This window comes from Parus major, chromosome 8, assembly GCF_001522545.3.
Source record: "Parus major isolate Abel chromosome 8, Parus_major1.1, whole genome shotgun sequence".
Classification (NCBI taxonomy): domain Eukaryota; kingdom Metazoa; phylum Chordata; class Aves; order Passeriformes; family Paridae; genus Parus; species Parus major.
Genome location: NC_031777.1, coordinates 28,320,198 through 28,343,041, shown reverse-complemented (window position 1 = coordinate 28,343,041; position 22,844 = coordinate 28,320,198). Strand labels below are relative to the sequence as shown.

At 39.8% G+C, this 22,844-nt stretch overlaps 1 protein-coding gene and 1 long non-coding RNA gene across 15 annotated transcripts in view; one reads left to right on the top strand and one right to left on the bottom strand.

Annotated features, from left to right (window-relative positions):
- Nucleotides 1-4,187, bottom strand: part of NFIA (nuclear factor I A) — a 343,582-nt gene extending 339,395 nt beyond the window's left edge. For 13 of the 14 annotated variants that reach the window (XM_015636071.2, XM_033516520.1, XM_015636072.2 and 10 more), the window contains exon 1: nucleotides 4,092-4,181. In XM_015636071.2, coding sequence (XP_015491557.2) covers nucleotides 4,092-4,166 — 75 coding nt within the window. In that variant the 5' untranslated portion in view covers nucleotides 4,167-4,181. Of the gene's footprint in view, nucleotides 1-4,091 lie in introns of all 14 variants that reach the window. The other variant, XM_015636078.2, reaches the window with a different exon arrangement.
- On the top strand, nucleotides 1,178-20,098 carry LOC107208103. The gene is made up of 3 exons (XR_001523086.3): nucleotides 1,178-1,814; nucleotides 14,822-14,958; nucleotides 19,034-20,098. It is a non-coding gene; the product is annotated as an uncharacterized LOC107208103 (long non-coding RNA).
- The last annotated feature ends 2,746 nt before the right edge of the window (nucleotides 20,099-22,844 follow it).

Genomic DNA, 22,844 nt, shown 5'->3' with positions numbered 1-22,844 from the left:
ATGTTGAGTTAAAAACCTTTAAAGTAACTAAATGACCGTTTTAAGTCTAGTCCGGCTATTTTTAATAAATTCTGGTTTCACTCATGGCATCTACAGAAAATAAAGGCATTCACACTGAACTGTGGAGTGAGAGAGGGGTAGTACAATTAGAAAATAATTATTTTGGAAATGACTGGAAGATCTGCTTTAACTGTCGCATTCAATAACAGCAGTTTGCTCATACATGGAGTCATTTGAAATGGCTTCTTATTTATTAATGAGGCTTTTTTTTCCCCTTCAGATGTTTCACAAAGAGAACAGTTTGGGGGTTTGAAACTGTTTGGATGGAGATAACTCAAATTATGGGTCCAGGTTGACTCTCAGTCACTCAGGTGAGCAAACCTGGAGTTGCTCTGCTCTTCCCAATGCAGCAACTCCAGGCTGGTGGCAGTGTAAATCTTGAGCAGAATTTGGCCCAATTTGGGGTCTTTCATTTTGTTTTGCCATGGAGGATTTTCCCTTCAGTATATACCTTTGCTGCACATCTATTTCAATAACCCCATGCAAAGGAATTTTGAAGACAATCCCTTATTAAACATATTATGGTCACATCATATTGGCTCGCTAGAGCAAATAATTTAAAAAAAATAATCAGCTTGAAATAAATGTTTATAAAAGTAGCACAGCTGCACATATTTGTTACAAATGCAAGACAGAGTACTGAAACTTTTCTATGACTAACCCTTTAATGTCTCTATGACAGCAGCAAATTTAAATTGAAAGTGCCAATGAAAACAAAATAATGATCATTTTTCCAACAAATTCACCTCGTAACTTCAGGCTCCTATATTGGTTAAATTATTTGCTATTATAGGTATATTTTAAAAATAAATATAACTCCTTCTTGCACAAATTTACAGCATTTGGGGGAAATTTTATGCTAAAATGTCACATTACAATATAGAATAATAACAGTTTCTGCATTTACTTGATTAAAGCATAAAAAAAGTAGATTAGTTGTAACATTGCCTTAACAGAGTGGAGACAAATGCAATTATTACTGAAATGTACAAATCCTGTGGCTTCTGCTGAAATAGTTTGAAACATTTACAACTGTCTACAAGAAAGAGAAATAACATTTTTACTTTGATCTCTTGCTATTTTGGCAAGTAAGATAAAATATATTAGCCATTCCATCAGATGGCTGGGGAGAAAAACTAGCTGTGATGAGGAAAAATGAATTAAAGGAGCATTAATAAAGATTATCTATGAAAGAAAATAAGGTCAAAATTAGAACTCTGCATTTTAAAGCCACCTTTCAAAATTGCAAGCTGCTTTGCCCAATGCTAAAATCCATTCATTTTACTAATCATGCAATCAACCAATTTCCATTATCTCCAGAGCTGGCTATAAACATGCTATAGACTGGGGTGAAAGAGGGAGAGTGTGAGGTTGAGAGACAGAGAGAGGGAAAGAAAGAAAGAAAGAGAGAGAGATTACAACACCCAGCCTTTTATAAAGCCGTTTCTTTCATTATAACAGGTCTTTTCATCCCAGTGACACAGAACCTTTAAATTTGGGCATAATGCTCCAGTACAGTACACAGCTATAGCTTCAAATGGATTTAGAACCTGCTCCAGAAAGAAAACAAACTCCCTCGCTTGACACACAAATTGTTTACGATTCATTAAAAAGCAAAATTGCATATCCCAGTGCTGGCAGCTGAGTCCATATGGGTGCAAGGGGTATTCACTCATCTCTTTGTATGCTGGCAGTACCAAACCGAAGTTTAGCACTGTGCAGCTGAGATTTTGTGCAGCCAGACGATGCATGAGGTAATTTTCAAAGCTTTATTTGTCTTTAAAACATTAAAATCTGCTCTCTAGTTTACTTTTGATGAAAAGAATGTGGCAAACGGGATGAGGTTTGGGGGGGGGTAAAAAAAATCTATTTTTGTTATGTGTTTTAGATTCATAATGTATGAAAAACTGCTTATTACTCCATCAATAATTGAAACTTTGTATGAAAATTATTTGCAATTAACACATCTATTGTAAAGATCTTGAATTATTCATTTCAGCTAAAAATAACGTCTCTTATCTACCACAACTTCTACAAAAAAAAAGCTATTTAAGTGATTTTTTTTTCTGTTAGAAAATAAATGGTGTGATGTTCAAGTTTAAGGAGAACTTTCTACAATGTTTAATCTAAACAACAGCATGTGTGGTTATAAAACTGTTTATTTTTAGGCAAGTGCATTACTAAATGTTTCCAGGATTTTTACATATTATATTCACAGCACTAAAACATCTGTGTAATAGATGTGACTGAAATGAAACTTCCTTGGACACTTTCTCTAGAGTGCTAATAACTGCCTAGTAACATTTGAGGATACTTACTAAATAATAAACACGGACCTACCTCATCATAAAAGCAGCCGATAGACAATAAAAGAGGAGTGGTAATAAAATATACAAATGGCTTGGAATAAGGCAAAATCACAGCATGATATAAATCTTGTGGCTAAAACAGGTACTTGAAAAACTTTGTTTTGAAAATGATAAGTAAAAATCAATAGCCTTATTTGCAGGGGTTTAACAAGCTAAAAAAAAGTCACATGAATAATCAACAGTTTATGTGCATGCAAATACCCCTTCCCCCTCCAACTTCTCCTGGCAGAAAGTCTAATTGGAAAATCAGTACTATAAGTAAAGTGGTTAGCCTTCCCTATTCCCATTAACCAAACCCTGCATGTTACATTTCACTGGCAACCGCTGGCAAACCTCTAATAGACGCTTAAAAAATTAAGAGTTTAGACAAAACAAAACGGAAAACCCCGAGCCCAAACACCTTTAAATACAAGCCACATGATATACACAATGGCCACCACCAAGCTGCAGAATAAAAACCTTCCGGATCTCACTTTTAAAAGTCTTTCAAGTCCTCTGAGGTCTTAAACTTTCCAAATGATACCAAAATTGGTCCGGGGCGGCGAGGGGGAGGGAAAGCCCCCGACTTGTTTCAGCGTATCATACAATGAAAGTGATCATGCCTTGTTTTGTAATTCCACTCGCCAGTCCTTTTTTAACTGATATCTATGTGAAATGAGCTGAGGTTCACGGTCCAGTTAGGAGCGGATAATACATTCATTGTCCTGGCAGCAAACTTTTCCTCTCACTGGAAGAATTCACGCTTGCCACAAGAATAATAATTACAGAAAACTAAAAATGCGCTGCTAACGAATTAATCCCTAACGGACAACACGCTAACGAGGGCAGTAATGATTTGAGGACTCTCTTCCTCGCAACAGGACTTGCATCTTCTGCTACAATGGGCTATTGTGCATCCTCCTAACTCACTATACCTCTTATAGATTCAAGATGTCAAAGGTTGTCTGGCCCGGCTGACCATGACATGCTAGTTAACTCGTTCTACGGAGCACGTTGGGACTTTATTGAAACTTTAATTGTGCCCAAAAGCAGCTAGAGCCAGACTATGTGGGATCTGTAACACATGGCTCCAGGTCAGCACAGCCCGGGAACCTGTTCTAACGCAAACAAGCAGAGGGAAAAGTTAGATCGGGGTCTCGGCTGAAAGGCAGCACCTCGCAAACCGCGCTCCTCTCACACGTGATGGTTTTACACCACGCCACGACCGCACCGTTCCAGGCTTTTACAGGGATCGACTCGCTTTGAAACGGACTGAACTTTCCACCTTCCCTTTTTACCAAATACTGCGTGGTAAAAAATGCACGCGCACACGGACGCTGGAAAGCAGCAGATAAAATAAAACAAACTGAGCGTTAGGCAGCCGACTGAGACAAGTTACTCTGCACAACAAGGCTTTTTCAAACTACTTCTTTGCATACTTTTTTTTTTTTTTCCCTTAAGGAGAATTGAAAAAGCTTCCCTCTGGAAACTGTAGTGCACATTAACAGTCTCCTGTTACACAGGGGAAAGCACACAAGTGGGACAAGTGTGAGGCTGCTCTACTGAAGAGTGTGAAAAAAATCAAATGTTAATTTGATAAATGTGAGGTCTGGGACATTTTGTCAAAGAGGGAGGGAAAGTAGAAAAGGGAGAAAAAAAAAAGCAGCCCTGCTGCCAACTCACCATCCACCAAGTTCTGGCCGAGATGTCGTAGCAGAGCTGCCATTTGATGGAGCCGTCGGAGGTTTTCCCTGCCATTATGCTGTCAGCAAGCTTCATCTGATGCTAACTCACGGGAGATAAGACACCTAATTGAGAAAACATTTGCACTGGCATGTTGGGCAACATGTAGCCCGGTCCATACCATATGGAATCATGGGTAAAAAAAAAAAAATCTCCTTGACAATGAACCAATCTCTCACAGACCCAGTGGCAAGGTGAAGTGGAGATGAAAAGTCATCTGCTTCTAGCACTGTCTTCTCCTCTCTCTCTCTCTCTCTCTCTCTCTCTCCCTCTCTCTCCCCCTCTCTCACTCACTCTTTTTTTTTTTAAATAAGAACCCACTGCTCAACATCAAAGAGAGGCGGTCAAAATTAGGGCTTCATCACTCAGATGATTTTGGTCTGCAAGGTTTTTCTTTCCTTTCCTCTTTTTCTTTTTTAAGAAGAATAAAGAGATTTAATAGGACAAAGGCAGGTAGTGGACTGTGGAGGGAGATCGCCACAGGCTATTAGCCTAAAATTTCTGCTTGACAGATGGAACTGCTTAGAGACTATCATGCAATGTTTTGGGTGTTTTTTTTTTCTTTTTTTTTTTAAAAAAGACTTTCAGTCTGATTCAGTATCTGTTTATCGCAGCTACTTTTCTCATGTACGTGACTGGGGGGAAAAGACTGAGGAAAAAAAAAGAAAAATTATCACGTCTTTCTTTCTTTCTTTCATAATTGTGCATATAATAATTTAAGCAGTGAAAGGCAAAACAGAAGTATAAACTGTCCAAGTTTAATTTCTCAATCCAGTGAGAGACGCTTTCTGAAGGAATCAAATGATCTTTCTTTTCTAAGACCTTCAAGTTTTGTCTCTTTATTGCTTCTTGATTTTAGATAGCAGATCATATTGTTTAAATGAATGACTTTTCATATGAAGGTTCAAAATGCCCTCTAAGAACTCAACAATTTCCTTTTTATATATAATGATATTTGTAAAATATCATTTTGCTACAAAATTTTTTTAAACATGGTTTTTAATGTTACATTTCTTAATCTCATCAGGTGACAACTGCCAAACTCACAGAGGTTTGTTTCTCTCTCCTGCAAAACTTCTCTGCCACGCTCAAAATTTACGTGAGGAATTGACAGATAACTTGGGAAAAGCCAGCCACAAAACAAACTGCTTTGAAAAGTTATGAAATCCTGTTATTGTCTGATATTAAAATCTTTTCCTGTCTAGCAAAGCCAGAGATAATCATAGATTTTCTCATCTCATTTTCCCACTTTTCCTGGTGCACTGTAAACCCAACTGAAGTATTACTTTTATGACAGCTGACTATTAAGCAGGCAGTGAATGCTTTCCATTTAAATCACCCCGCTGTGTCACACGGAGCGACGGTTGCTCGGCTGTGACCACCACAGTCCCTGACAGGGCACTCCAGCCTATACAGTAGAGCTTTTCCTCAAGTGCTCGAAAAAATGAACTTCTGAACTGGCAAAAGCACTCTCGCCAGGAATATTTCTTAGGGCTGCGGAGCTGATACAACTCGCTCACTCAGAAACAGCTACACTCTGCAAATCGTTTTGTGATTCGGACACAAGAGGAAAATGTATTAAAAACATCCACTCAGTTTTAAACTATATCCTTTTCTGTTTGTATTACAAAGGGGAGCTTGTGGGTGCACAAGTCTTGTTTGGATTATTTTGTATATTAACTGTTGTTTAACTATTTGGCTACAGCAAAATTGTAATTCTGGGCTGCACAAATTAATTAGAACTGCCATTCAGGACAGAACTAAGTTTTATTGAGCTTCAGTAATACCGCTGCATTTCTGTGATGTGCGAGATGATAAGCAAATGATTTAGTGTGAGCACAAACTGCTAATGTAACATGCAGGGGTTTGGGGTTTTTTTTTGTCCCAGTCTTACAATCTGGACTACACATCAGTGAATGATCTATGCTACTACAGCATCCCAGTTTGAACTTCTAGCTCCAGATAGGAGCTGCTTACAGGAAAGGGTCTGACTAGCATGGGAAGTGTTAAGTTTTATTTTGAGTCCAGAAAAAAAAAAAAAAAAAGATGGACACTGTGCCAGGAACTGTCCTTGCTCTGGCTAGCCAAAGTATTTATTGTCTTTTACTGCAGGTTTGCTAATGCTACCTGTCCTTTCAGTCTCACTGCTTATTGAAAAAACTTCCCTCTCCAAATAATCACACAAAATATAAAGCAAAACTCTTAGTAACAATCAGCCCTTGAATTGGTGTCAGATTCAATTTTATGCTGCTCTCTCGGCTCCTACCTCTCAAACCCATCATCTTACCCTCCCTTCTTATTATTTATTTAGTATTTCATACCCAGTTGTGCTGCATGTCATTCCAGGCAAGTTTTGATAAATCTCTATTCTATATGGGGTTTTAGCACCTGATGTTGCTAGAGATCTACTGACAAACTTTCTCTGTATTGCTGTATTAACCACTTCTTCCTGTACCAACATATGATTTTAGCTCCCAATATTAATTGTAAACACATCAACTAAATATTTTTTTTAGAACATACACTTTTCAGATTATGAATGACAGAAGCATGAAACCATTTCCTTCCTGACAGTGGAGTGGTTATGTGCAAAGAAATGAGTAACTGTTGGTTAACAGTGTTTTAAATTCAGAACAATTAGGTGCAGTTAACTTTGCCATTGTTCTTTCTGATGCTGGGGATGGTGGGTTCTTACCCGTAGAGCAATTACTCCTTTCATAAGCGGCTGTTGTTAATAGCATTAAAACAAGATTAAATACAACATGTTAAATATTGCAATTATTGTGGAAAATAAAATTATTTGGTGAGCATAATGGGGAGCAAATCAAGCATTTAACATGATCCAGGAAATGCTACTCCAAACAATTGCATTTGTTTTATGCAATTTTTCCCCTTTGATTGCTGACAGATGCCGTTTTGGAAACAAACATCTAAGTAGTTTTCCTTCAATCAGGAAAAAAACCACACACCAGAAAATGGCTACATGTTTTGAATTTAACTCTTGTCAATCAGCATTCTGCACAACACTCCCTGTGAATAGTACTGGGACAAAACGATGCCTTCCAAAGACTAATAAACAACACAGATATTTGCTTCTAAATCAGATCTGCTCCGGAGAAAGAAAAAGCCTTCGTGTGGCATCGACATTTTTGCAGACACAGCTGCAAAATAAAAATGCTTGCAGTATAGAGTGATATTTCAAGTTGGAAAGAAGTTAGGTGTGTGTGTTGTGGGCTACAGGAGATTTGTTTTCTGCCAGCTGTAGGCCTCAAGCAATGGATTGAAGCACTTGGCAGTTTCTTTCCGACTTCCTACTGGAGAAGTGGCCAACTACCCACAAATAATTTGCTTAATTGTTGAGCAGAGTTACCTGCTGCAGCTCACACAGCACGAGCAGGCCCCTCTATCTTCCCTTAGCTGCAAGTTTGGATGAGGATATTATTGTTCCTGTCAAGTGCACAGAACCAGGAAAGAATGCTAAAAAAAAGGCTAATAAAGTATATTAATTCAGATGACTGTATCAAGCTGGCATTTTACAGTCTACTGGAAACTGAATGCATGAGAGCATTAGAAATGTTGGCATAGTGGGTGTTTTCTCCAAATGTTGGCTTCTACTGTTCACATCGGCACAAGAAACGCGGTAGAATGGCGAGCAGTTCCCAGTTCCAGACACATCTTTAGGATCTTAGACCTCATTATTAGATTATCTATTACTTGTACGATACCCATTGCTCATTAACCCTCTCTTCATTCCCTTTGCCTCCCCCTATTTCTCCAGTTGCAATTGCTCAGAACCTTTTCAGCTCATTGCAACAGTGTGATTTAGATCTGCTCCTAATTTCGGAGGCGTTTTCCTTGGGAAGCCTCAGCTTCGATGAGTTACGAGGAGGATTTCCTTATCTCGAACAGCGACAATTAGTTCAAGTGCCATGTGAGAGCAGGCAGTTGATTTTTGGGCAGCCTCTGAACTGATGCAAAGTTTCTGACAAGGAGTGTGTTCTAGCTTTTGGAAATCCTGTAATCCTGGCTTCAATCAAGAAGATCTGCTGTTGCTGAAGGCGTAAACAAGGAGAAAAGCAGCATGTGACCACTGCTGCTGCACCTTCAAGGACTCCCGAGCCAAAATCAGTGCAATGGTAAAGCTTCTACTGGTTACTTAATGTTACACACACATTTTGGATGATCTTCTTGAACCCAGGGAAAGTAGTCCTTTGCCCTCTGCAGGAAAAGTTGAGTTTGGACTCTGCATTTCCCCCTGTAGCTCTGTTGTGTGTGTTTCTCCCTGCTCCCCTCTCACTCCTCTGATTTTCTTCCTACCATCTGTATTCCCCTTTTCCCTCATCTGAAACAAGCATCAAGATCTTGTTTCTGACAGAACGGTCTGTCAATATGGAAACACACTGACATCACAGACAGTGCTGTGACTTCATGTCTGAAAGAAACAGGAGGAACAGATGAAAGGACTGAAGGCGAAGGAATGACACATACAAACATTTTTAAAAAATAAGTAAAAATTCTTCTCTATCAACCCAAAATGCAAAGGAACATAAACCAGATTTATTTTTAAGTCTAAATATAACCAACTATTTCCTAATCTGTGGCCATAACTCAGTACAACATTTCAACATGCTCTTCACCCATGAGAGGTCCCTGTCCCCCAGGAGCACACACTTGGCTGGCTCAAGGCCCGTGTGACAGACAACATGACCTAGAGAAGGACTGAGCAGGGTTTATAAAAAAAAGCCAATATCAAGCATATATTGGGAGAAGTCTTTAGAGGGAAAGGAGGAATCCTTCCCTGGACTAATCTGTATAACATCTAAGCAAATGCAAATTCATGGAATTTGAAACAAAAGTATTCTTTGAAATCACAGAGTTAGTTTGGATGAAGCTGGATCACAGGTAGTGCTGCCTCGGTGGGGTGGGGATACAGAACATACTCAGGAAATACTCAGTGCACATGGGTGGAATACCTTACTATGATTTTCTTTTTTTGCTCCTAGAATGAAATATTAATAAAAAGGCCTAACCATTATTTCTATTACTAGCACAGGTTTTTTTTTTGTAGAAGAATTTGGGAGGAGTTGAAAGCCCCACATTTCCTCTACTATTTGAATTATGTATTTGAGTTCCAGCATTAGAGGGCACACAGAAGATACTGCTTTCCTGGCATCTCCAGAACCACTGCAACCCCTTAATAAGGAGATTCATAACTAGTAGAAGAGGAGCTCAAGAAAACTAAAAGGTTAATATATTCTAACTAGATGTTGGGTATAGAATGTCAGATCTGTCAAATTTCATTACAGTTTGGTGCTCAATGAAAAAGATTTGATTTCTTTTGCCACTGTCCTACTATGTTCAAGTCACACAGTGCCAGCAGCAACCAGCCAACGACCACAGGCTGGCACTGAGCGGGCCCGAGTGGGAAGCCAGCCGCAAGGACCATCTGTTTCCGATTTCTAGCGAAGCCAAGATGTGCAGTGAAGTGCATTCCATTCACCCAGCCAGCCTTCTCCCTGCTCAAGTTATTAGTGTTACAAGTGAAATTATCTTTTCCAAACAGCGGGGGAGCTATAATCCTTATGGAACAAGGATTTAAAAAAAGGGGAAAAAAAAGAGGAGGGGAAAAAAAGAAAAAAAAAAATAAAAAGGACAGAAAAAAGGCCCCCCAACACTCCCCCCTCTTCAAACATCTTTTGTCAAAGTTGTCGATGACACTGTTTGTAAATTTAATTGCCATGTTCACGGGTTTTATAATTTTAAAGGATGTTTTATTAAGAACTATATTCTCTAAGGGAAGAATGTGTACGTCAGTTCATAGGCTCTAATGTAATAAACCATTCAAATATATTTAGAGGGTTATTTATGAATAAAGTTAAAAATGACAAGATGAATGCTCATTTAAGTCTCTCTAACATGAAGTGCCTTGAAAAACATCATAGGTTTAGAAGTATAATTTAAAGTGCGAATGCATAAACAGCGCTAATTACATGCTACTTACATTGTTTCAATATGTAATGCATATGTTTAACCTCGCAGAGGAAGGATTGGTCTTGGCACAGTAATTGTGGGGATTTAAGGGTATGCTAAACTGATAACTGTAGAATGAGCTCTGACACAGGATATTGGTCTCCTACTGTTACCTAAATGCCAGGTGAAACCAAAGGATTTATAGGAGGGCAGGTGGAAAGGGGGAGGGGGAAATGAAAAAAAAAAAAAAAAAAAAAAAANAAAAAAAAAAAAAAAAAAAAAAAGGCTACACAATGAGGTGAAACTGAGAAGTTTATTTTCAAAGGGGGAAACATTTATCCTTTGACACCATTCCATTCCAGTGACTTTATTTCTAATATACCATGAGATTAATGATGTGGCTACTGTCACTGTGTCTGATGAACACTGGCAGAGCTGTGGAACAGTTGCTCCCCCTACTATTATTGGACATATTTATAAATTGGCATCTATATGATGAACTCATTCTGTGTGCCAGCCAATTGGAAAAGATCTTATTCAGGAGGACAGAATTTTTGCTTTCCTATTGAGTTCTATAAGATATCCAGTTGGTTTAAGATTGGCTGATACAAAAATTTTTAAAATTAACAATGCTTGGTAGTTTTCATGTCACATGATAATATGCAAATAAATTGTGGATAATTAAAGAAGTAAATTATCATCAGTGAAAAGATCCCTGACAAACCAAAGGTGGGCCAGTATTTAAGTCCTTGCTTAGGGAGGGCACAATTGCTGAACATCACCATAATGATTCCCTATCCCATCCCTAAAGGATTTATTCATTCAAAAGTAATCCCATCCTAAATAAAAGCTCATTCTAAAGCCAGAATAGCTTGTTCCATTCATTTTCTTGGTCCCTTTCAATCTGTTTTTGCAAATCTAAAGCTATTTTCACGAGTGGATTGTATAACACATAAAATGCAACTGTTGAGTTGCCTGAAACCTGATTATGAGATGAGCCCCTTCTTTGGGTTTTATTTCTTCTCTGTGTCTTCAGAGGTGCAACTGGACACTGATAATCTCTGTTCCAGGACATTATTTGAGCTATGGCTAAGTTGATATTAACATAAATCATAACTTCATTCCAAATTTTCTGTGTATCCAGAAACATCTGCTATAGCTGTACGTGTTGCCCAACTTTAGGATGCCTTTTTTTGCCATGAGTAAAATATATTTCAGGCTGTCTGGTGCTGTGGGAAATAACCCCTTCAGAATCTCTCCATGCAAGCTTGCTTCCATATAGGTCAGGAAGAGAGGGGTGCAGAAGGAACCAAAGAGCACAAGTGGGAGCTGGGAGGGTTGCTCCAGCCAGCTTTAATATTTGAGAGCTGCAGGGAATGGGAAGACAGTGAGGCCAGCAGGTGAAAATGCAGAAATGCTGCACATTTCTGTCATTAACTTTGTCAGGCACGAGATGCTGAGTGCCAGTGCTTTCAGAGCCCATGGCTATTTGTGCAGGCACAGGTAAGGGTCACTTTCCAGTCTGTAGATAATGCCACAGGACTACTTTTGGATTCAAAGATTGAAGCCTCACATGCTGCAGGAAACTAATCTCTGAACTTATTTTTGCTTTTACTTTTCAATTTTTGGATAAGGATTTGCTCCAAGTGGCTCATAGTGGAAAAAAAAAGATTTTATTGTTAACCAGGAGGGACAGACAAGTCCTCAAACCTCTCTAGAAATGGCTTTCTTGCACAAGGCCTCCTGAGTTCAGCAGTGCTGGTGGACTTTCAGGCAGCAGTGCTAAATCGGTGCCTTTTATCATCCCCAGCTACATAAAAGACTGAGACTACTCCTTCCTAATGAGAGACTTCTGTAACACTCTCTGCTTAGGGCTATTCTTAAGGAATAAGGAATCCAAGACAGATGTGGCAGTGACCATCATATTACTCCCAAAGCCCAAATCCCTCAAAGCAAAGGAAATATGAACAATTAAAACAATAAATACACTGAATCATAGGAATTTCCAGTACCCTCAGTTCTAACTCCAGTTCCACACGTTAATTTGTAATTCTTGAGCCATGAATAAGTAAATCCTCTTTTGTTTAGAGAACAAGATTAAAATGTTACTAATATTAAAACCACTCCTGTTTGCTGGCTCATACATCTATTTAAATACCTGCCTATTTCTTTGCTTTACCTCTTGAGTGTCACACTTGTCCTCCTGCTAATACCAGCTGACTGGCAGCCAGCAGGCTGAGCACCGCAGGTAAATACCTAGAGAAGTGCTTTGGCAGGGCTGAGCTCTGTGTAAGCAAATTTTACAAGCAAGTCAGGCATAATCTGTTGAAGTGGCTCTGGATTACTGAATATTTAACAGCAAGATAACACTTCTGTGACTGTAAAGACATATTTGCACTCCTGTGTAATCTATGGCACTGGACATCACATCGTGGAAGAGAAAACTGAATGAAGTTAATTCAAAACACTTCACTCTAAACACCCTTTTTTTTTTTCCTCCAGTTAACTGATCATAGAGACAAAAGAATTTTAGAGATGAAGCCTGTAGCACATGTGTCTTCTGGTGTGGCTCCTTTATATTTTTCAAAACGGGTTTTAAAAATCTGCAGGAATCTTAGCTGATAATGAAACTCCATACACTAAGAAGAGCAGAAAATTTTCAAATAATCAAGTTGAAAATTTGCCATGAGTTTGACATTTATGAAACTTGATTACTTCACATATTTGAAAATCAGGTCTTATTCAACACGTGGTGTACTGCCAGCAAAGAGTGTTCTGTGTAGAAATTATTTGATATTTTTTCTTGTTTCCACTGGACATTCTCATTTAAATAAGACAATATAACAAATGTAATTCTTTATGGTCTTAATTCTGAAGATCTGACTTTTTCCTTGTGCTAAAGGATTTTCTTTTGCAGAGCTGGCTGACAGATATGAAAGTACTGGTTGACATTCTAGGAACCAGAAATAGAAGGATACAGGAATTGCAGAGCATCCCTTGATACACCTCCATCTTTTCCTAGTGCAGGGATCCACCACTAAGGAGATGACACTTCTGTGAAGGCTCCTTCAGAGGGGGTTCAGGGCCAGGAGCGTTCCTGGGAGTGGGTAAAACAGGAGGTGGCTCTTTTCCTGCCACCTCACCTGTCCCTTACAGGATTTCCTGCTTCTCTGGGCTGGCAGGAGTTTGCACAAACTGAGAAATGAGTCTGGGGGCTGCTTTTATCTTCATAGATGTCACTTGAGGAATAGCTGTGAACTTCTCTCCATGCTTGGGATCAAAGGTGCTCAGTGCTAAAATGTTCAGGATTTATTTAAAAATGTACTTTGAAGCCTTCCTGGTGAGAACAGCTGGAACGTGTGTCTGTGTTACCAGCTCTAATACTATGAGCACAAACACAAGCTGAGTCGCAGTGGACGACAATGCTGCTGACAACAAGTTTTAAACTGCAAACTAAAACAACAATGGGATTATTTATGGACTGCAACTCTTATTTTAATGTCAATAAATGTACTGGATAAATTCCCCTTCATTAGCTGGAAACCTCAGAAGGAAACAGAAATATTCTGGTAAACCACAAGCTTGTTCTTAGCAAATAGATGGCTACATTTCCACTGCCAAGGCATAGCCAGACTGTTTCTGCACTGGGATAATAAATCTCTGGGAGTGAAAAACAAAGTCTATAAAAGCAAGACCTACAAAGTAAGGGTGTGAGACACATGGCCCTCAAGCCTCCAGAGGATGGCATTAGAAAGTATCAAGAGTAGGTTTTTTTTTCCTTTTTATGAATGGAAAACATGTTTTCCAAGATCTACCATTCAACTCAAAACAAATGGTTGGAATGAGTCCCTGTCACTATGGGAGGTGTTTGCTCTCTTATCTACTGGGCTGCAGACAGCCCAAACAGAGCGAGTTGCTTTGACTGCTGTGTGCTGCAAAATAGAAAAAAAAAAGAAGAAAAAAAAAAAAAAGAAGAAGAAAAAAAAAAGAGAAAACACAGAAATAATGTGCTACACCTCCCTGATTCCTGAGATGTCTGAGGTGTAGAGGAAGTAGTTCTTTGTAGTATCTGACTCCACAGATATGCATCAGGCCATGGCTTACACCAAATACAGGGTGCTCTAATGCTTCCCCATCCAATCTCTTGACACTTCCCTCTTGCTGGTCCTGGAGAGAAACAGAGGACCCAGAATTGCCACTGGGGCTTTCCCATGGGAGAAACACCATCAGACCAGCTGAGATCAGCATCCCGTTCCTTGAGAATGCTTTTCAGAGGCAGACAGGACAAGGCACAACATCTTACCAAGTCATACTGATGTCCCCTCATGTTTCTAGAACATTCATGTCATACTTTCATGTCAGGATGGAAAAATCCAAACATCACAGTCACAGATTGGAAAAATCCAAACATCACAGTCACAGATTGCTTTTTTGTTCTCCTCCTTGGCATTTACCTGTCTTTACTTTTCCCTTCTAAATCTGTGGTTCTGTATCTTAACCTGCACCTAATGGCTTGTTAGCTATTTCCAAGATGGAAAATGTGGTATTCTCTTATCTGTAAAGCATTTTGTTTATTTATAGCATGACACTAATGACACTTGGAATTTGCTTCTGAGCTTCTTTCTTATTGTAAAGACAAGGCACACAGACAATTTTGTCTGGGTCTAAGTACATTCTTAACCCCATTCAATTTATTTCAGATGCTGAGTCCTCAGGAAAAAGGACCAATAACTAATAAATCAGATGTTTCTTCCTTCACCTACCGGGATCAATAAGAAGCAGGAGGAAAAGTTCTTGTTTGCATGAGATAATGCAGACAAACAGCACCATGTAGTGGGTAAGAGCATATTTCAGGCCTTAACCTTTGCACACAGCCTCAGCAACTTGTATTTCAGCAAGACTAAAGAACTGTTTGCTAAGAAGGGAATACAGGGGTATGAGAATATGGCTGCATATCCTTGGAAGGCACATAATCCCCTTTTTATTGAGCAGTTTATGTAAACCTCATACTGCATTGGGCTTCCAAACCCACAATACCTGAATATGTTTCAAATGAGGCAAAAAGAGAGAGGGGCAAGAGAACTCAGCCCCCTTATGCACAGCCTCAACCCCTCCAGTCAGAAACTGATGGTACTTTGCCTATAACATCTCATTTTGTCTTTAAAATAAGTACAAAATCAGGTTTCTCCTTGTAACTGCTTCAGCTAAGAATATAGTGATCACCTTCCTAAAGGGAAACAGTGTTCACTACAGCTTATTTGGGTTGGGAAACTGGGGCTCTGGTGCATCATCCAAACCATTATTCCACAGTGGATTAACCCAGACAATACTTATCAAAAATGTCACACCACAAATATGAGCCAGGAATACATTACTGGGAAAGCTGCCTGGACCAACATAAAATTAGAGAAAATGGATAAGTGTTATGTATCAAACAATGCAAACCACCTGCACAGACTGTGAACATACATCACTATAACTGCTTTTATATTAATTTAAACCAAGTAAAAAAATTATGAAAACTAAACCCTGTCCCCTTTCAGTGTCTCACAGATTGCATTATTCTGACAGCTCCACAGGAACCCAGTGGCTCTGCACTCATATTCTCCACTCATACCTGTGCCAGCATCTCCCTGACAGCAGCCACATGTTTCCCTCCTCCCTGGGGATGGGACACACTGCAAGTTCCATCCTCTCACCTCTGCACATCCCCTTGTCCTACTCTTTCTGCACTTTATTGTTTCTTAGACCTGCAGTCATCAGTTTCCCCAGTCTAGATCTCCTTGCTCAGCAGTCTTAGGTGCACTCAGCAGCAACACAAACTTATCCCATAGGCATTCCCCATCTCTCCACACAGCCAAGCTTCTGCTCAGACCTCTCTTGCTCCACAACTCTGGCCTCTTTTCATTCTCAATGCATTTCTGGTTCTTTTTCCTCCCACTTCATTCTGTAACCCCCTTGCCCTGCCCCGCTGGAGTTCTCTGGTCATTCCCACACCCACCTCTGTGGCAAGCTGCAAGTCAGAAAATGCTTGATTCATCCCACTTAGCTGGGACAATATAACACAAAGATATATAGAGACAAACAGAGAAAGCCAGATGTGTTCGCTAACCCCTGTACTTTTTGCCTTTTAACACCCCAGATTATTTGGAGCAGGGATCTTATTAACTCTATTTCTACTGCACCTAACACATAGGGGCCACAAATGGGGATTTGGTTTCTGGACAATTTCATTCTAGAAAATAAATTTTATGCTAAATAAATCCCTACAGAAAAGATACTGGTAAAATCTGTCTTGTTCTAGGATTTAATAATAAATGTACTATTTGGTGCATAATAGGCAATTCATTTTGCTATGCATTTACTCTATTTAAAACATAAAGCACTTAAGGATATTTAGAGTATGCAAGACTATTAGAAAATCAATTTCTGTTCTGGTTTATAGCCCAACCACTTAAAGTCTTAATTTACTACAATTCACTTTCTGATATTCTGACTCGTTAAAGTGGATCAGCTACCTCCTGAACTCTGGTCAAATGCTTGTTAGAACTAAACTATTTAATTATTGTCTACCACATCCACTCTCTCCACTTGCTTATTGCCTACATTTATTCATTTACAGCATCAGTTCAGGTTGTTTGCACTTGCTTGAGAACCTGCTGCTTCTTTTTCCAAGGTTTGGAGAAGGAAGGCTTTGGTTTCGCTGAGGGCTATCCCATTCCACTCGACAAATAAACAAACAGCAGAGTAACTGGCAGGAAGTCATGTCCCTTTGGTGAGCAGGGCTCCAGCTCAGCAGAGGGCAAACCAGGCAGCATCATTTTCACTCCAGCACAAAGTGTCCATTCTTGACTCTTTGACCAAAGGAAGCAAAAGCAGAGGGACGACGAGCACAGCACATCTGCAGGGCTGGGTTTCACAGGAAGTTATGCAGCTCCTCCACAGATAAGTTTCACTGAAGAACAAAGACTGATTTTGTTCAATGCTCCGAGAATGCTGCATTGAACCTGGACTGAGCTTTTCATTCCTTGAAAATGAGGCTCAGAGAGAAAAATCTAATTTCTCCCTCACCCTTGTTTAAATTAGCTGCATGATTTTCATATCAGCCCTCTACTTACCATATGAAAAAAGCTTAAAAGACACCCACTCTTCTTCAACTAAGTTTACACGTTTTATGTATTGATTTTAGCAGACTAAACACAAGTTGGTGCATCCAAGATAAATGTCAGAGCAACAATGACTAAACCAGCAACTTGAAACTTAGTCTCTGATATAGAGCTGCCTTAAAGCTTAAGAAACAAAATATTTATGACCAAGAGCGAGACAAACGGTGCAATAGCACATTAGCAGGCAGTATTGTCACTGATTGCAAACATATTTTGAGCTTACATATTTCATGTACACCCTGACCTCAGAGGCATTCTACCCACTACAATTGGTTTTGCAGCAGCTCAACATTTACCAGGAGATAATGAGGTGTGTTTTTGAATGATACAAGCAGCATTAGATGTAGTGGGAGCCAAAAACATGATCATATTAAAAGCAAATAGCAGAGCAGATTACCTCTTGCCCTCTCTTTTAGCTTGAACAGCATATTCCAATAAGTGAAGAAGAGACACTGTCAAGTACTTCTTTATAGTTTCATTTTCTTTTTTTTTTTTAATCTCCATTGCTTGCAATGCCCTTGCCCTCTTTAAAAGCTGCAGAATAAAACTCCTTTCTCAGTCAATTTTGTAGTCTCTCCCTCAGCAGAGAATGACAAGGGATAAAAAAAAGAAAAAAGCTCAAAACTTCATCCCCTCTCTAAAAGAAGAAGTAGAGATAAAGGTTAAAGATAAGTTTTCATCAAAATTTAAAGGAACAACTAAGTTCAAAAGAAGGTCATCTGTCCTGCTCCTCATTATTGCTCATTTCTACTGTGCCCAGCTCTGGGAAAATAGTGGAGCACTTTATAGCAAACCATAGCTAACAGTAAGCACAGCCTTGGAGATTCTGCTCTTTAAGGACAGCAATGGAATCTTTTCTCGAAATATTTCTTGGGCATTTTTGGAGTAGAAGTTTTGAAACGTGAGGAGAACAAGGTAAGGATGGTCTGGGGGAGGTCCCTGGATCTGAGCAGTATCACTGTGGCAGCTCAGTGATGCATATCCCTGGGCTGGGACTGGAAGCAAAGGTTGTTTGTGCTGGCTCAGGGACTGGGAGCTCCGTGGGGCAGATGGGATCACCTGGGAAGGTGGGCTGGAGGCTGTGTGTTTACTCTGGCTGGGCACTCCAGAGCTGGAAGTCGTCCTTGTGAAGGAGAAAATCCAGAGCCCTTGAATTTATAGGTTGGCCGCCTCCAATTTATTTTTTTTTTCCATAACTGCACTTGAGACACTGTCTCTTCGTGGTTATTGATAGAATTTTTCCTTCAGTTTCAGGACTGATAAGACTATTATTTCTTCTGTAACCTAAAAATCATATTTCTGCAGACTGTTATTTAAATGCTTGACCCTTGGTGCTGTCTATCACATATAAGAGCACTGCCTATGATTTAACATAGAGTTTGAACATGGCATTCACAATGGTGCACATTTCTGTATTAAACATATAATTTACATGTGCTATGGGACTGACTTTGATTTAATTGCTTTCTCTCCTCATGTACTGCAAATCTGTAAAACAGCAGCATGAGGAAGAAAGGTCTCATGTCTCCACCTCCCTTCCCACCTTCCAACCAGCACAAGTGATTCAAAAGTTAATTTCATGACATCACAGCAGTGATTACTCTCCAATAATAGTTTGCTCCCTTGTATGACATTGGGCATTTGGGTCAGCAGATGCCATAGTGGCAAAGCCAGAATCTTTGCCTGTATCTTATCTGTCCTTCCTGCAAACTTCACCAAACTTCTTTCTTTTATCCTTTTCTTTAGGGATCCACAGGGAAGCAGCTCAGCTCCCCAGTACACCACACAAGCTGATTTCTCTAGCCCAAACTCTGATATATTCAAAATGAATCCAGAAAGAAGCAGAGACTGATTCACAACATAGCTACAACTCCATTACAACAGACAAACCCCGGCCTGCAGCTGAAGTTATTTTGCCAAAGCAACAAACAACTGCTTTTCAAGTAAAAGCAGCACATCACCTTGAGAAAACTGTTACATAAAATCACATCTTCCTCCCTCTGGGGACAAAGCAGCAACTGGCTGCTGCCTCTGGAGGGAAATTAGATGGAGGATCTGCTCCAAGATGGTACTTCCTGATCCCACGTCTTATCAGTGTGGTGGCTGAAGCAAAGCCACAACCTCCTGCTTCTTTCTGTCCCACTCCAAATTCCCCAGGCAGCCAAACTTCTGTGGATGTGCAAATAGTTCAGGAGCAGCAGTCTGGCCAGCAGGTGAAAGAAATTACTCCCACTGCATACAGAAAGTACAGACATGAGAAGACACATGGTTTGGGATAGCGAGCTGCTATGAAATGCACTCTGGGCAACTGGGCATGGATCTTTTCCTCTCCCCAAGTATCCACCAAGCTGTCCAAAACTTTGCTGTTTGAGAAGATGTTCCAAGCAGAATGTGTGTAATTCATCGTGTCCAGCAATAAACAAAATATTAAGTGCATTTTTAATGTCATAAAACCTTTTAAAATACTTTCAAATCTTTCACTGTGGGACATCATTAAAATTGTTTTGCTATCTGCAAAAGGCGTGGCCTCCAATCACATAATTAAGCAGTCAAAAATTGAAAAATTGGATTGTTTGGTTCCCACACCACACAAATACTGATAAAAGCTTTTTTGTTTGTCAGTTAGTGCACTGCAATTTACAGGTTATGGGCAACACAATTTGGAAAATTTAGAGTTTGAAGACCACATCCACCTCTCCCCATGTCTTCCCCACACTGGATACTTTACTCGGGCACTCGCTGTGGTTTCAGTAGCGGCATGCACTCAAATAATGCAGCAGCTACAACTTGAAATAAAAGATTTAAAGCTTATTAAGCATAAAGGATTGTTTCTTTCTGTATGAGACAGAGGGTTACACTTCCTGTAGCAAATTAAACCATCTCTAACCACTGCAAGGACTCATAAGCAGCAGCAGCATATGCAGAGTGACTGGCTGCATTTTGTAGCTCAGATTTTACAGACACAGACATGTGTCCTGCAGACCAGAAGCACCATATGCTCCAGGAAGCAAGTGCTGGGGCTTCTGCACCATCTCATGTACTCCTCCTGTTCCTCAGACTACCCAAGTGCACTGAATAGCCAAAGCTGTTCACAATAAGAAGCGTGCACCTTGTACCCATGAGATTTTTTTTATTCAGCAATGAATATACAGTCTATAACAAAAAACCCCAAAAAACAAAAACAAAACAAAAACAAACAACCAAACAAAAAAATGCAGAAGGTCACGTGTAAATCATTTAAACAGGTTCTCTGTGAGACTTCCAGTAGTAACTTTTGGCACTACCGATCAACCAAAATTGCTGTTGCTGAAATGTTGATTCTTTATGAACATCCCCCCTAGATTACAAGAGAGAAAACAGAACTACATCAGAAATACCTAAGGAAAGGAAAGCCAACATTCTCTCACAGGTTTTCCAGTGCCTAGCAGCAAGCTAATGCTTAAGGCTCCACAGGACAGTTCAAAATGCATATAAAGACTTTTGTTTGCTGTCAAACACACCAGTTAACTGAGGCTTTTAGATCTCAACTTTGAACAAGGGTCTATGTAAAACATCAAAATCCTTGGAGGATCACCAGGAAGAACATAAGGAGGATACAATACTTCTGTGTACTTTTGTGGGTGATAGGGGGAACAACAGTCTGCTCTTTGAAGAGTAGAGAGACTTCACATTCTGTGTTTGTATTTATTTTCCAGCAGGATTTCCAATGTACCCAAGACAAATGTCCAGACTAAGTACTTTATGGAAAGAGGAAACATCTCAGTCTTGAATATACCATGGCAGGGTGTTTCATCAGCACTTAGCTCATGAAGAAGAAATAAAGAGAACTTGACAGCAAATGGAACTGCTTGAGGAAACAAGCAGTGGGACTCTGCCCCAGAGGCAGATTAGTTCAGAAGGTTACCAAGTACAGTATTTACTAGTATTTGCTAACACTTGCTCTTCAGAATCAGGCTCCCTTAAATTTAATTCTCATTCTCTCTGCATTGCCTCTCTACATGAAGGTAGATGGGCAGCTTGCATACTTAGTCACGAATGAAAGAGCTTTGCTATTAAAAGGCCAAATTCACAATTCTGCTGCCATCTCTATGGCTACAAGGTTGCACTTTCAAAAGTGACAGAATTAGGCTTTGGTTATATCTATATAAAATTATTGCCTTATGAGAGGTGATTTGGATTTATGCTGGTGCAAGCTAAATTTAGCCCTGAAGCTGATGTTGCAAGGATTTTAACAAAGTGTTAATTTTATATGGCTTAAAATAGAATTGGAAAACACCTCCTACCCATTTTTTTCTAATATCTAGGTTAGCATGTCTGTTACTTCAATTACTTTGTGCTTTAAATTATTGGCATTTGACTTGTGGTTTTGGCAGCTATAGTCTGCTTCCTCCAATTAACAAAGAATGGGGAAGGATTTCTGTTTTTAAATACAATTCAATATGGACAATGTTACCTCAATTTCATCCACTGAGAAATTCAGAACTTGCTTGCACCCAGCCTGATTCTGCCACAGAAGCATTGCGCTGTAATTGTCACACTTTTGCTAAAGCCCTGGTGTCAATTCACACTGGAGTCAAAACCTGATCACAACAGGCAGGTGAGATTGTCCAGGTGTTCCTGGCAGAAGCACAACTGAACCTGCTCTGCAGCAGTGCAGGTGTTGTGCAGCCACACCTCCCACTGCACCTGCACTGCTGTGCCAGCTCTTTTAAATTAAATCTCTGTTTCCAGGCCACCACATTGTCTTGGATGAAGAAATTCCATCTCCAGGGAGTGCTGGCATTTGGAGTTGTGCAGTTTGTCTGTGCACAACAGAAACACCTTCACACCTGAGCATGTAACTATACATGAGAGTATGTAACTACTCTCTAGTTTCTCTAATGAGAAAATCAAGCACTACTACATGAAGTCCTTAAAATCTACACGCTACTTGCTACCTGCTAATCATCAGTAAGAGAATGTTACAGCCTTTTCTGGACATTATTATTTTAAAATAAATAAACAAAGTAGATTTACATGTTCTGGATCCAGTTGTGGAATGAGCAGGCTGTTAAGAGAAGTCCCATATATCTGACAGTTGCTTTGCCACTGCTTAGCACAAACAATGCTTGCTGCAATCAAACAGCATCTTGGTGGTCTATATCACCATTTACAGGACCTTGAAACCAGCATGTTTCTGCCTCCAAACATTCCTCAAAGAGCAAGAGTGCTGAAATCACACAAATATCCTCTTTCAAGCAGTGTTATTTTGTCTAGTTTCACCTTTATTTCAGAGGGGCCACTTCTAGACTTTTCTATGCTCTGAGCAAAGATTTAGTGCTTTAGAAAAATACATTTGGGTGCTCTGCCTGCCTCCTTCCTGCTACTACAGCACACAGGAATTGGACTGAGGGCACAGGACTCCTCAGGTAACATCAATCCTGGCTCTCCCTGTCAGGTCCAGTTTATGTTTTGAATGCTCTGTGGTTGTGAGCAAGGCAGGAGGTGCAGGGTGCAGAGGCACTCCCACTCTGCTGCAAAGGATAATTCCCTGCTCCCAGGCACTCTGCCCCTTTCA